At 53.8% G+C, this 11704-nt stretch overlaps 1 protein-coding gene across 1 annotated transcript in view; it reads right to left on the bottom strand.

Moving 5' to 3' along the window:
* Window positions 1-10161: 10161 nt before the first annotated feature.
* USP10 (ubiquitin specific peptidase 10) overlaps window positions 10162-11704 on the bottom strand; it is a 71517-nt gene continuing 69974 nt past the window's right edge. Inside the window, exon 14 of the mRNA XM_032323450.1 lies at window positions 10162-11182. Coding sequence (XP_032179341.1) covers window positions 10995-11182 — 188 coding nt within the window. The 3' untranslated portion in view covers window positions 10162-10994. The remainder of the gene's footprint in view (window positions 11183-11704) is intronic.

Raw genomic sequence — 11704 nt, 5'->3', positions numbered from 1 at the left:
TGACCTCCCTTAAGATTGGAAACAAACCAAGTATATATATTCTTACCATATTCCTTTGACATTTAACTGGAACGAGTGACATATTGCAAGAAATCACTAGGGTACAGACAAGAAAAGAGGAAACAGAACTACCCCCTTTTGCATACATCATTGTCTATGTAGGTAACTTTAACCTATGAAAAAAATGATAGAAATAATGAGCTTATTAGCAAGGTTACAAGATACAAGGTCAACATACAAAATTCTACCATATTTCTATACACTAGCAAAAGACCATTAATAGCAGAAATCCTGAAAATAATACCCTTTACAATTGCTCCCCCAAAATACTTAGGTAGTATAAATCTTAGGTAGTATAAATCTTAGGTAGCATAAACCTTAGGTAGTATAAATCTTAGGTAGTATAAACCTAACTAAACTTGTCCATGACTTGTAGTTTTCATCAAAGCACCAACGAAAGAAATCAGAAGAAGACCCAAATAAAGTGAGAGCTACTGTGTGTACAGACTACGGCAGGAAGACTCAATGTAATTAAGTTGCAAATTCTCCCCAAATTGATCTCCAGGTCTTGACACATTTCCCAACAGAATTCCAGCACACCTTTTCCAGACAGAGGCAAGCTCAAACAGGCGGAAAGCAGAGGACTCGGATGACAGAAAATAATCTGGAGAAAGAGTAAGACTGAGCTCACCCTGCCCAGTCCGCCTTCCCCTGGGTTCTCCCACCCCCAGCTCTTGTCCTGTGACCTGAGCACTCACGCCGCGCCCCTCCCACTCCCCCCTTGCCCAGCGTCCTGCCGCCTACTGTGAACTCATCAAAATGATCAAAACTCAAAGTTGCCCCAAGTTCTCTCCTCCTTTCTCATCTGACCTCCCCGCAACTACAGACCAAACTGGGCGTGGAGTTGGTGCTCAATAATGGCTTGAAGAATGAATAAATACACGTGAAACTGACCCGAGATCTGATTCTGGTTAATAGTGGACTCGGGGCAAGTATCTGGCAGGGGATGAGCGCAGGTTCGTGAAGGTGGAGAGACTGGCCAGGGCAGCATGACGCCCAGACCTCACCTGCACAGAGCAAATCCGTGGCACAGATGCCTCCTCCTTACGGAACTAAGAACAGACTGGCAAAGTCTCCACGGGCATAGTTACTAAGTATCAGTTGGGATTCAGGCTGGAACCATCCAGGGTTTGGAAAATTTTTCAGATTATTTTCCAAGAGTTTGATGAAACCCCAAAGATATGTTTCCCAGGCATGCTCCCCCCAGAGGCTAGAAACGAGTAAGGAATTGAAGGAGGATTTAATCCTAAACTTTGGCCTTTGCTTGTGCTGAGCTCGTCCCCATGGAAGGGCACACGATGCCCAGGAGGCTCACACCGCCTGTGTTCGGAACGTGCAATTAGATACTTGCAATTCGGACACACACAGTGAATCCCATGGTCCTTCTCAAACCAGGGCTTGAATTCCAAGAGGGTGGAGACTTGGCAGATGTGCTCCCCAATTACTGGAATCAAAATAAGCCGCTTGGGTTGCAACGAAACCAAACTGTAGGTCTTGGGGAACCAGGACCCTTGGTCTTCAGGCAGAGGAGGACAGAAGTGGCTCCAGCCGTTCTGGGCTGGAAACTCAACCAAGTATTTTAAACTTAGAAAGAAGGGGCGCCTGGGTGGCTCAGTGGGTTAAGCCTCTGCCTTCAGCTCAGGTCATGGTCTCAGGGTCCTGGGATGGAGCCGCATCGGGCTCTCTGTTCAGCAGGGAGCCTGCTTCCCCCACCCCCACCCCCCCGCTCTCTCTGCCTGTCTCTCTGCTTACTTGTGATCTCTCTGTTAAATAAATAAACAAAATCTTAAAAAAAAAAAAAACTTAGAAGGAGCACCTGGGTGGCTCAGCTGGTTAAGCATCTGACTTCTGCTCAGGTCATGATCCCAGGGTTCTGGGATCGAGTCCCATGTCAGGCTCCTTGCTCAGCGGGAAGCCAGCTTCTTCCTCTCCCTCTACCTTCCCCTGCTCATGTCCATGCTCTCTCTCTCTCTCTCTCAAATAAATAAATAAAATCTTAAAAAATAAATAAATAAACTTAGAAAGTAAAAAAACATCCATTGTAGAAAACTGAGGATACACATACAGGTAGATTTTTCAAAGCAACCTACAAAGACAACGGCTGGCGATCCTTTCAGATGAGGGGATCTGCTTCCAGGGTTTAGCCCTGGGCTCTGGGGACTGGCCTTGAGGGTGCGAGCGCGGCTCGGAAAAGCAGGGTGCAGCTGAGCACCGGCGTGGGCCCCTCCGGGAAAGCTGCAGGCACGGGAGACAGGTGGGGCTGCTCCCCCGGTGGGCGGCGGGACGGCGAGGCAGGCGGCCTCGTCACTCGTGCAAGCTTCATGCACAGCAAGTGCCCACCTCTCAGCCCACCCCACAGAGGCTGGGACAGCGGGGCAGGAGCAAAGCCGAGGAGAGACAAGCTACACCACGAAGGACCCAACGGGGGGCCCCGCAGAGTACCGCCAGCTAAGCTCCGCTTTCCAGGTTTTCCGACAGGACGAGCCCTGCCTCCCGCCTCCCAAGAGTCAGAAAGATGTGTATGAAGACTCAGCGTCCCCCGGTTACCTGGCACCGGACTACTCAGCGCGCCTTCAGTTAACGGTCAACAGGAAGAAAAGGGGTTTCTGCTGCTCTGAACTCTGAGACTTGACCCCTTCCAGAATAACTCGGGAGTGGATACGGCGTGATTAAACCGGCCCCCTCCGGATACATTCCGGGGAGCGTCACTCCTCCTACTGTGAATTTCAACACATGGTGTCTTTTTCTTGAGCCCATCCAAAGGGTGGCGTTGAGCCCGTGGTGCATTTACAATTGTGACCAGAGTCACAATTGCCAGTCACAACTGGCATCCTCTCCCATGGCCGGGAGGAGCAGAAACTGGCGCAACTATTTCAGAAAACAAACAGCGTGGCAGTGTGCACGAGGGCTCAGCCTGGGCCTACCGCAGGGGCCCGCACTCCCCTCCTGAGACACAAGCACACACGCGTGCCAAAGACAAGCAGCAGCCTCCGCAGAGTCTTGGGCAGCAACACGCGCACCGATGCACGTGGTCCGTCCACCGGGGGATGCTCCTTGGCCGTGAAGAGGGGCGAGCGACCAGAGCCCACCACCACGGGGCTCATTTCAGAGAAGTCACACCCTGTGAAAGGCGGGGGGAAGTGTGCGCTCTCTGGGACGGCATTCACAGGGAGTCCCAAACAGTCAGAACTGTCTCCAGCAGCCGTCCTCGACCGGGGGTCACTGGGGCCGTGTAGGGAGATGTGTGGGGTGTCACAGAGGGAGGGGGTGGAGGCCAGATGCCGCCTAGCCCCTACGATACACAGGACGGCCCGGCCCCAGAGAAGGAGCGGCCCACGGGCCCGTAGTGCCGAGCATGAGAGACCCAGGGCCCGGGGCTGGGGGGGCGCGAGCAGCTCGAGAGGCTCCCATCGATGTGTGAACAGGCAAGAGGCCACGGAGCGGCACGTCTGCAGGCAGTGCGCTCTGCTGCATGGGAGCCCCCCCCGGCCCCAGCACAGCCTGGCAGTCGCCCCCACTTAAGTAGGACAAGACATTTCAGTCAATGTATCACTTTGACTCAAGTGAAATTGAAGGGCTGGGTTTTCGGGTATTCCAAGGCAAACACGAACCATATGAACACGCAGACTCACGGCAGTTGCTTGGTTCTGCTTCTCGGTATTTTCCAAACCACCGCCGTCGCAACAAAGCACAGAGGCGTCTGGGGTTGACGCTCCCCCCCCCGACCCCACGATTTTATTGCTCTCTGGCACCATCGCTTAGAAGAGCTCATCATTTCCGTGAAAGGGGGGCCTGCCCCCCCCAATTCCTGCTCCACCAGCCACAAACCTGCTCGGGGGTGTCTGCACCGGGCAGCGGGGTGTTGAAAGACCCAGTGTGGGTCATCTGCTCCGTGGGCTGGGAGGTCCCCTCAGAGAGAGCCGGCCTGCAGCTCCAGCTCCGAGCCAGGCCTTAATCCCCTCCAGTCCGGGCAAGAGTGGGCCGGCGACGGGCCTGCCAGACCCCACAGGCAGGTCCTGCTGGGGTCACCGCTCCAGGGAGAGAGCACTGAGGCTCTGACTGGAGGCGCCGTCCACTCCATGGATCTAATTTTTTTTTTTTCAGTGAATTTTATTTTCCCTTTGATTCCTGTTATATGCAGTCACCGTGAGGACGGACACCAACACACTGAGAAAGGTTTCGTTGTGGGCGGAGAACACTCAGGAGTCAGAGGAAACGTGGTTCTTTCGGGCACTGGGAACAGAGACGGATCCACGCTCCACGAGAAATCAGGCAACCACTTGCTTGTGAACAAGGAGCATGCCTGCGGGCCAAGGAGGACACCTCCCGATTTTTAAAATCAACTTCTAAAACGCAAGCCGTTCTTCAGACACTGAGACTTTGAGAATTCGAGTGAGGTCTGTTTCCAGGAGAAATCACGATGAGGCTCGTCCCTGCAGAGATTAGGGGCTTAGGGTTAAGGAAGCCGCTGGAGCGGCGGACGGCGAGCACCACAGCCCGGCACTGCGACCTGCAGCCACGGTCCACGCCGTCCCTCGGTCCCTTCCCACAGCCTGACCACCCCTCCTGTGCCCTTAACTGGTCCCAAAACAGAAATAAAAGCACGTTGTAAAGTGCTGTGTTTATAGAAAGAAATGCGTGCTTTCTTCTTGTTGTAAGCCCCGAGTTGAAGATCTTTATTTATTTGAAAACAAATCTTCAGTCGCTTTAAGTCTTCAGTTGGACTAGTCTTTGGTTTATTTTTCCTGTGCTCTAGTGACTTTGAGTTGTTGCCTTTTTAAGTCCCATTAAAGCTATAAAGAAGAGTAGGCATTTAAAGAAAACACACACACAAAAACACAAACACAAGGCATGTGTAGAGCCGGCCCTTGACTCTGACTCTGACCCGAAGACAGGCAGTGGGAACGGCACCGTCCCTGCAGAGCCGCTGAGGGTGACCTCCCCGAGGCCGTCCGTGATGGGGAGAGCCCACCACCCACCCACACTGGCGTTCTTCTACTGGAAATGTGGTCAGCCGCAAACCTCTCTCCACCCTGGTGGGCCGTGACTGGGCAGGAGACCCCGCCCAGCTGTCCAGGTTGAACAGAAGCACCCAGAACGGACGAGATGGCAGAATTCAAATGAGGGGACCGAGGAAGCAGAGTCAAAGCCGGACACAGGTTCAGACATGAGCTGTGAGCAGCGAGGCCCCAGCCGCAAGCCCTGCGGTGACAGCAGGAGGGCCACCAGTGTCTGTGGCCTTGCTGGGAGAGCACGTCTATTAACCTGATGTGACAGTGCTACCCGTGGCCGTTTCAGAGCAGATCCTGGGCCAGCTCCCCAAAGTCACACAACGGGTTAGGGCCGGGGGGGGGGGGGGCGGGGAGTGTGGAAAGCAGGCTGTGCGGCCTCAGCAACCGTCTCTATCATTGCTACTCTGCGGCTTTTGTTTTAATGCCACAAGCACGGGGAGCTCGTGCACGTGTTCCCTTCCATTCCGCGGCCACATCCACAGGCCTCTGCCGCTCCAGTCCGCTCCGGAGGGCTGAGCTCAGGAAAGCAGGGCAGGCCGCAGGGACGCCCCCGGGAGCCGGGCCCAGGGCAAGGTCCGAAGCCAGCCCCAACTCCCCAGGAGGAGATACGGCCTCAAGAGGGCACCAGAGGGCCAAACGCCCGCAAAGAGCTCAGGAGCAGGCCTGGTCCCCAGCAAGCCTGAGCTGCCACATCTTAAAAACAGAGAATCCAAGCCCTAAGCATGTGCCTGAGACGGAAGGGCAGGCGGGGAAGCCGGAGAGAGGTGCTGAGGGCGCAGCCAGCAGGAGCACCCAAGGGCGACCCCAGAGGACACTGCGGCAGCCCCCTAGTCCGGGCACCCAGGGGTCCCCGTCCGCAGCCCAGGTCGTGGTTCCATCTGAGCCTGCACTTCTTGTAATGGGAGGGGTGACCCGGTTGGCAGGGTGCATCTGAAGCCACCGGGAAGGGGACAGCGTCCTAGAAAGCACATATCGCTCACTGCCAAGTGACAACGTGACACTGACTCCTTCCCAAAAGTGGAACACATTTCCTGTCGCCTCATCACCTGCTCCGAGGCCTCACATGCGGGCCTCAGGTATGAGGGTGGGATCTGCTGGGAAGCAGGGGCACCCGCTTATCTCCGGGGCGCACGGGACGGGGAGGTGCTGCTGGAAGGAAGCCCATCCAGCCGGGCAGGGTCAGGGCTACCTAGACAGCCATCAACAGAGGGCTCCCTGCGCAGACAGACACGCAGATCAGATCGACACTGCGGAGGCCCAGCGACTGCGTGAGGACAGTGTAAGTGAACCCGCATCTTGCACAAGACGCTTTCAATCTTTTTTTTTTTTTAAGCAGAGGAATAGTTTCTTCTTAAACCACATAAAGTCGCCAAATTCTCAGAAAATACGTGAAGAGCTTTGCTTTCTTTGAAGGACAGGCAGAAACCCAAGGTCAGTCCACCAGACCCAATCCCAGAATCCCTGGGTGATCCCCCACACTGGAAAAACCATGCAGAGGGTGGGACAGCAGGACACCTTCGGGGGGGCGTGAACACCCTAAAAAACAACAAACAAAAGCCCTTGTATTTAAAAAAAAAAAAAAAAAAAAAAAGGCCAAGACTAAAACACCACAGTGTTGAGGTTTCTCTGGTTCCCAAATGTGCCGGGAGCAACATGGGGCGTTCCTAAGCCCGTCCGGGAACTCTTCAAACCCACACTTTCATGTCGTTGGTTTCATAAAGAAACAAGGTTACCCTAATATTTCACTTGTTAGAAAACAAACAGGAAACCTTTCCAGCAAGTGATAAACTAGACAATGGGCAGGCCCTTACCCAGGAATCTCAGAGAAAGTAGAGTTTATAAACAAAGGAGAACACCTTCGGCACTATCCCTCGGCACTAGTCCTGCAGACCGAAGAGAGCACTACACAAAAGCCAGCAGGACAGAGCACACTCCTTTGATGCACACACAGGGGCTTTAAATAGTGCTTGTCATTTATTTCCAAGGCAAGATCACTTGACAAAATGCTCTCGTGTGCGGCAAATCGGGGCTTAGCAAACGACCTCAATCACGGTCGGTGAATGGCAAGAGACACAGCCAAGTGTGAGAAACAGAATGCGTGTGCAACTCGGGGAGAACCGTGCGGAACAAGTCCTCTGGAGGAAGGTCCCCCCCAAGCTCCGGCTCAACAGTGACCCCAGGGGGTGTCCCTCCCGTGGGGGCAGGGCACAAACAAGAGGGAGAAGCACTGCACCAGGGTACGGAGCCCTCGTGCGCTGGTTCATCGTTTATCCCTCAAAATTCAGAACAAACATGCCCACAGAGTGAAGCCAGGCTCTGCGGTCAGTGTCATTTTTCAAGCAAATAAATTTTTCTCCAAAAGATATTTAAAGATGGGACGGGTTAGTCCAGAAGATGAATACCAACATTTAAAAAACAAAATACGCTAGGAAGCGAGAGAAAAGGCTTGCTGAAGGAAATCCATGCCTGCCTAGCAATGTACTCGACCGGGTTTAAATGGAAAACACGACGTCTGGGGCCGAGTGTCTGTGAACGGGTGGTCTTGCCGGTCACTAGCTTCTTTTAAAAGCCACATCGTTAAATGACCCTCAGAAACTGGTGAAATGGGCACGATCTTCACTGGGGACCGTCAACGAGCCAGAGGGGTAACAGGAAAGCCTGGGCCCTCCCGTCCGTCCTGAGGGACTAAACACACCGTACGATCGATGCGTCCGACAATGCACATTTGTTTGCTGTGCTTACTAAAGCCACAGGGTTATCTGCTGAATCCAAAGCACCCCACTCTGACTGCAAGCTTAGCTTCCTAACCAGTTGGCCTGGTCAAGGGCAAGCCGTCTCTGAGAGGAATAAACAGAAATCTCCACCAAGGGAAAGACAGAAGCTGACCATGGAGTTCCGGCTCACGGCGCCCACGAATCAGCCCACGAGGATGGCACTGACGGCGCGGAGACGTGAAGAGCAGAGCGCTTCCATGAGCCACTCGGCCAAGTGCACCGTTACCAACGGGGCAACGAGATGGCCGCCGCTCTTCGTTCTGAATGGGGCCCGCGGGGCTGCGGGTACTGTCTCGGCTACTGGGCAAACATACCAGCCAGATAAATTTCGTTACGTTCCTCCCTGTGAGACAACGTCCAAGTCCTGTTAGTAATCATTCACACATCAGAGAAAAGCCTCCCCATAACACACTTCCAGCAGTCCCCCGGCATTCACACGGGTTTAAGAAATGCTGATGAAGACAGATCCTATGCCAATGAGGGGAAATCCCTAAACCTGTATCCCCAACACCAAGGTTAATGGTCCCAGTTCTAGGTGTAAATGACCTAACACCAGAGGGAAAGAGTCTATGAAATTCACAAGAACGGTAAACACTACAGCATAAAATGCTGAACAGGTTCAAAACCTCAAGAGCAGGTTAACACGTGGGCAGCAATTCACTCGGGACCCTAGAAAATGTCACTTTTGCTAGAACGATCTTGTTCCCTATCCAGGGGCCAATTATCCACTCCAGGGGCAAAATGAGAACTCTTGCTTCTGGGCTGACGTCCCCTCTCCTGTCTGCGGCTCGGCGTGCCGATCCGAGGCGAGAGAACAGGGAAGCACCACCTCGGTCTCAAACCCATCCGATCGGAGAAGGTAGGTAGAGCGGGGTTACACTCGCCACCTCTTCCAAAGCCAGCCAGAGCTTATCTTCCGAACAAAATGACCTGCGCACACGGAGGGGAACAGAGAAGCCCTTTGCTGGCTACCAGACGGCTGCGCCAAGAAGTCCGGATTCCCACCCAGCGCAGCAGCCCTGAGCGAAGGCAGAGCTGCCGGACACTGGACACGGACCGAGATGCCCAGGGCCCCGCTGGACGAACGCATCTCTACCACTCTTGAGAGACACTTGGGATCGCTCCACGTTTTCAATACCTCAGTCATTTCCCATAGATTTTGGCCTCCGCGACTATTTCCAATACTCATTTCCAACAGCAACCTCAGGATTCCGGAGAAACCCATCCATGATACCTAAGGGCGTATCTTCCCACCTGAACACACGGGCTGTGTTCAGGGACATGGAAGCGGGCACCAACAAGGACGCTCTTCTGCCTGCTGTCCTGTTCCGGATTCCCGTGAAGAGGCATTCTCAGATCAGAGGGCCTTATTCTCGAGAGGGCACTCAGTCTGACTTACAGAGCCGCTGACCCCGCCAGGGGTGAAGGACCAGCACGAGTTACAGAGGCCAGGGGTCTACCGGACAGGTCGGCCTTGACCTGGATCACAGTATCACAACCCAGAGCTCAACAAATTGTTCCACGATAGGGCCTTATTCTGTCTTTGGCTGGGCTCTTGCTTGTGGGGCGCTGCTGCCCCCAAAGTGAATTTGGACTCCACACACCATGTGTTCCTAAGGGCTGTACGTCACTTTAATGAGAATCTAACCGTAACTTGTAAGTCAGCCAAGCAAATCAGCTTGGAGCGACAACAGCTAAGCGGGCTAAGTGGACAGTGCTAGGACTGTGATTTGAGGAGGAAGCTCTGAGCGCGGGTGGCACAAGTCTAGGATTAAGAACACCAGCTGCTGAAGGAGGAGCCTGGGGAAAAGGCTCCAACCACGTCAACTTGCTTCTTGGGGATCCCAGGACGTTACCATGAACTGTGCGCCTGGCCTGGAAGTGGGGGCACCACAGGCACGGGAGCCACCAGGGGTGGCCTGAAAACATGTGGCCTCTCGCCTCCCCATCTCTTCTGCCTGGGAAGGCCTCCTTTCCACAACCCAAGAGGGGCGCCTGAGCTGCTGCTGGGACACCCCAGCAGCACGATGTCCGGCCACAATCTGAGGCCGCCACTCTGGTGACGCTGAGCACGCCGGGGCCAGGAACAGCACAGGGCCGCTTTCCCTCCCTCCCCTCTTCTGCTACCGGAAGATCCAAAACTCCATTTCCCCAGATCACTAGTCACTAACACTGGAGATATTCAACGAGCACAACCCGAGTCTTGGTTCACCTGGTCGTAGGGCTCACTGCAATTCTGGGGGTGTCTTCGCACCCCCTCCCCCGAACTCCAGAAACGAAGAGGCAACTGCAGTCAAAGAAACACCATGCACAGCTTTAAACCAACTTGGTGATTTTTATTGATGGGCGACAACTTCTGTACTCCTGGAGATCACTGAACTGTGTACAATTAGAGACGCAGCAATAAGAGGAGCAGACAGCAGAATTAAACTGAGCGACTTAGGGAAATATCAATCTTCATTATTTTACCCATTGTTCATTACGTGTACACAGAAGCATGAATGCAATTTGAAATCTTTAATGGCAATAGAGTTTACAATCACCCGTCTACGCGGACTAACATCTGAACTCCAGACATCTGCTCTGCGATGTGCCCGGAACAGCCTCTCACCGCACGATTATTACAACGTGTTCGTCCTATTAGGAACCAGCAACTTATTTTTTGTATTTACGTTTCTTTTGAAGTAAGAACTATTTCTTCTCTGATAACTGGCTCATTTTTATCGTTTATCAAAAACTAAAGGGTGGGAAGGAAAGTGTGATGGATTAAAAAATTTATTTTTTTAAGGAAAGATAAAATTCATTTTCACAAATTTACAAGTGTTGCTGGTGCAGGATTTATTCTACTAAGCAATTAGACTGGGAATCAATGCAAGTCCCCCTTCTCACTCAGGAATCGGCATTATTTCAGAAACATGGGTTGTGTGTATTCTCTTAAATCAAGCGACGGTCTGTCTGAAGGAAATGATCTGGGTCCGGAAGGTAGACGTCAAGGTGAACTGTTGCGCACAAGCCCCACGGCGTCTGCTTTCCACTCCAGCCCACTTCTGCGAAGGAGAAGAGTCTCTCTAGAGAGCCGCTGAAGAGAGGGAGGGCGTCAGAGGGAGTCGGCGTCTGCAAGCGGGCGGCGGGCACACGGCGCGGGCGGCTACAGCAGGTCCACGCGGCGGTAATACAGGAGGTAGGCTGTGCGCTCCGCAGTGGGCTTCACCACCTGGTACTGGCTGATCACCTTGACCGCCTGGTCGTCGATGCGCAGCCAGCCGTTGAGGCCGATCTGGAAGACGTCCGTGGTGTAGTGGCCGCCCGTCGCGCTGCTGCCGTGGTGGTAGACCACTGCAAGAGAGGCCCGCGGGCGACCCGGTGAGACAGCCGCACCCCTGCGGCCAAGGGCACCCACCAGCCCCCCCACAGAGCCCCTGCATGCGATGCCCCTCACCGAGGCAGGCAGGACACGGAGATGTCACTACACAAAGCTAGGTCACATCATCAAAACTCTGAAAAATTCCCAGATAAAGTCACACGTGTGTATCTTAATGACATTTTAAGGATGTTTAATGCCTCACAAACAGGAGACGCCAGCTCCGTGGGGCCATCCCGCACGCCAGCTCCTCGGGTGAGGACTGCCCATCACTCCATGTCCATCGCTGAGGCGAGCACACGGGGACAGAGCGCGAAAGACCCCCCAGCCCCACCACCCACCCACCTCCAGAAATGCCACCCAGAGACCCACAACGCTCACGCCCTTCACCCAGCCAACCCCACTTCCGGATGCTCTACGGAGAGTGTCCAACCTCGGACCCACGGCAACACCCACGCTAGAAGGAATGGTTAGCGAACTGCATCACGGCAGATGGA

The sequence above is a fragment of the Mustela erminea genome, chromosome 19 (assembly GCF_009829155.1).
Source record: "Mustela erminea isolate mMusErm1 chromosome 19, mMusErm1.Pri, whole genome shotgun sequence".
Taxonomy (NCBI): domain Eukaryota; kingdom Metazoa; phylum Chordata; class Mammalia; order Carnivora; family Mustelidae; genus Mustela; species Mustela erminea.
This window is presented reverse-complemented; position numbering and strand designations above follow the sequence as displayed.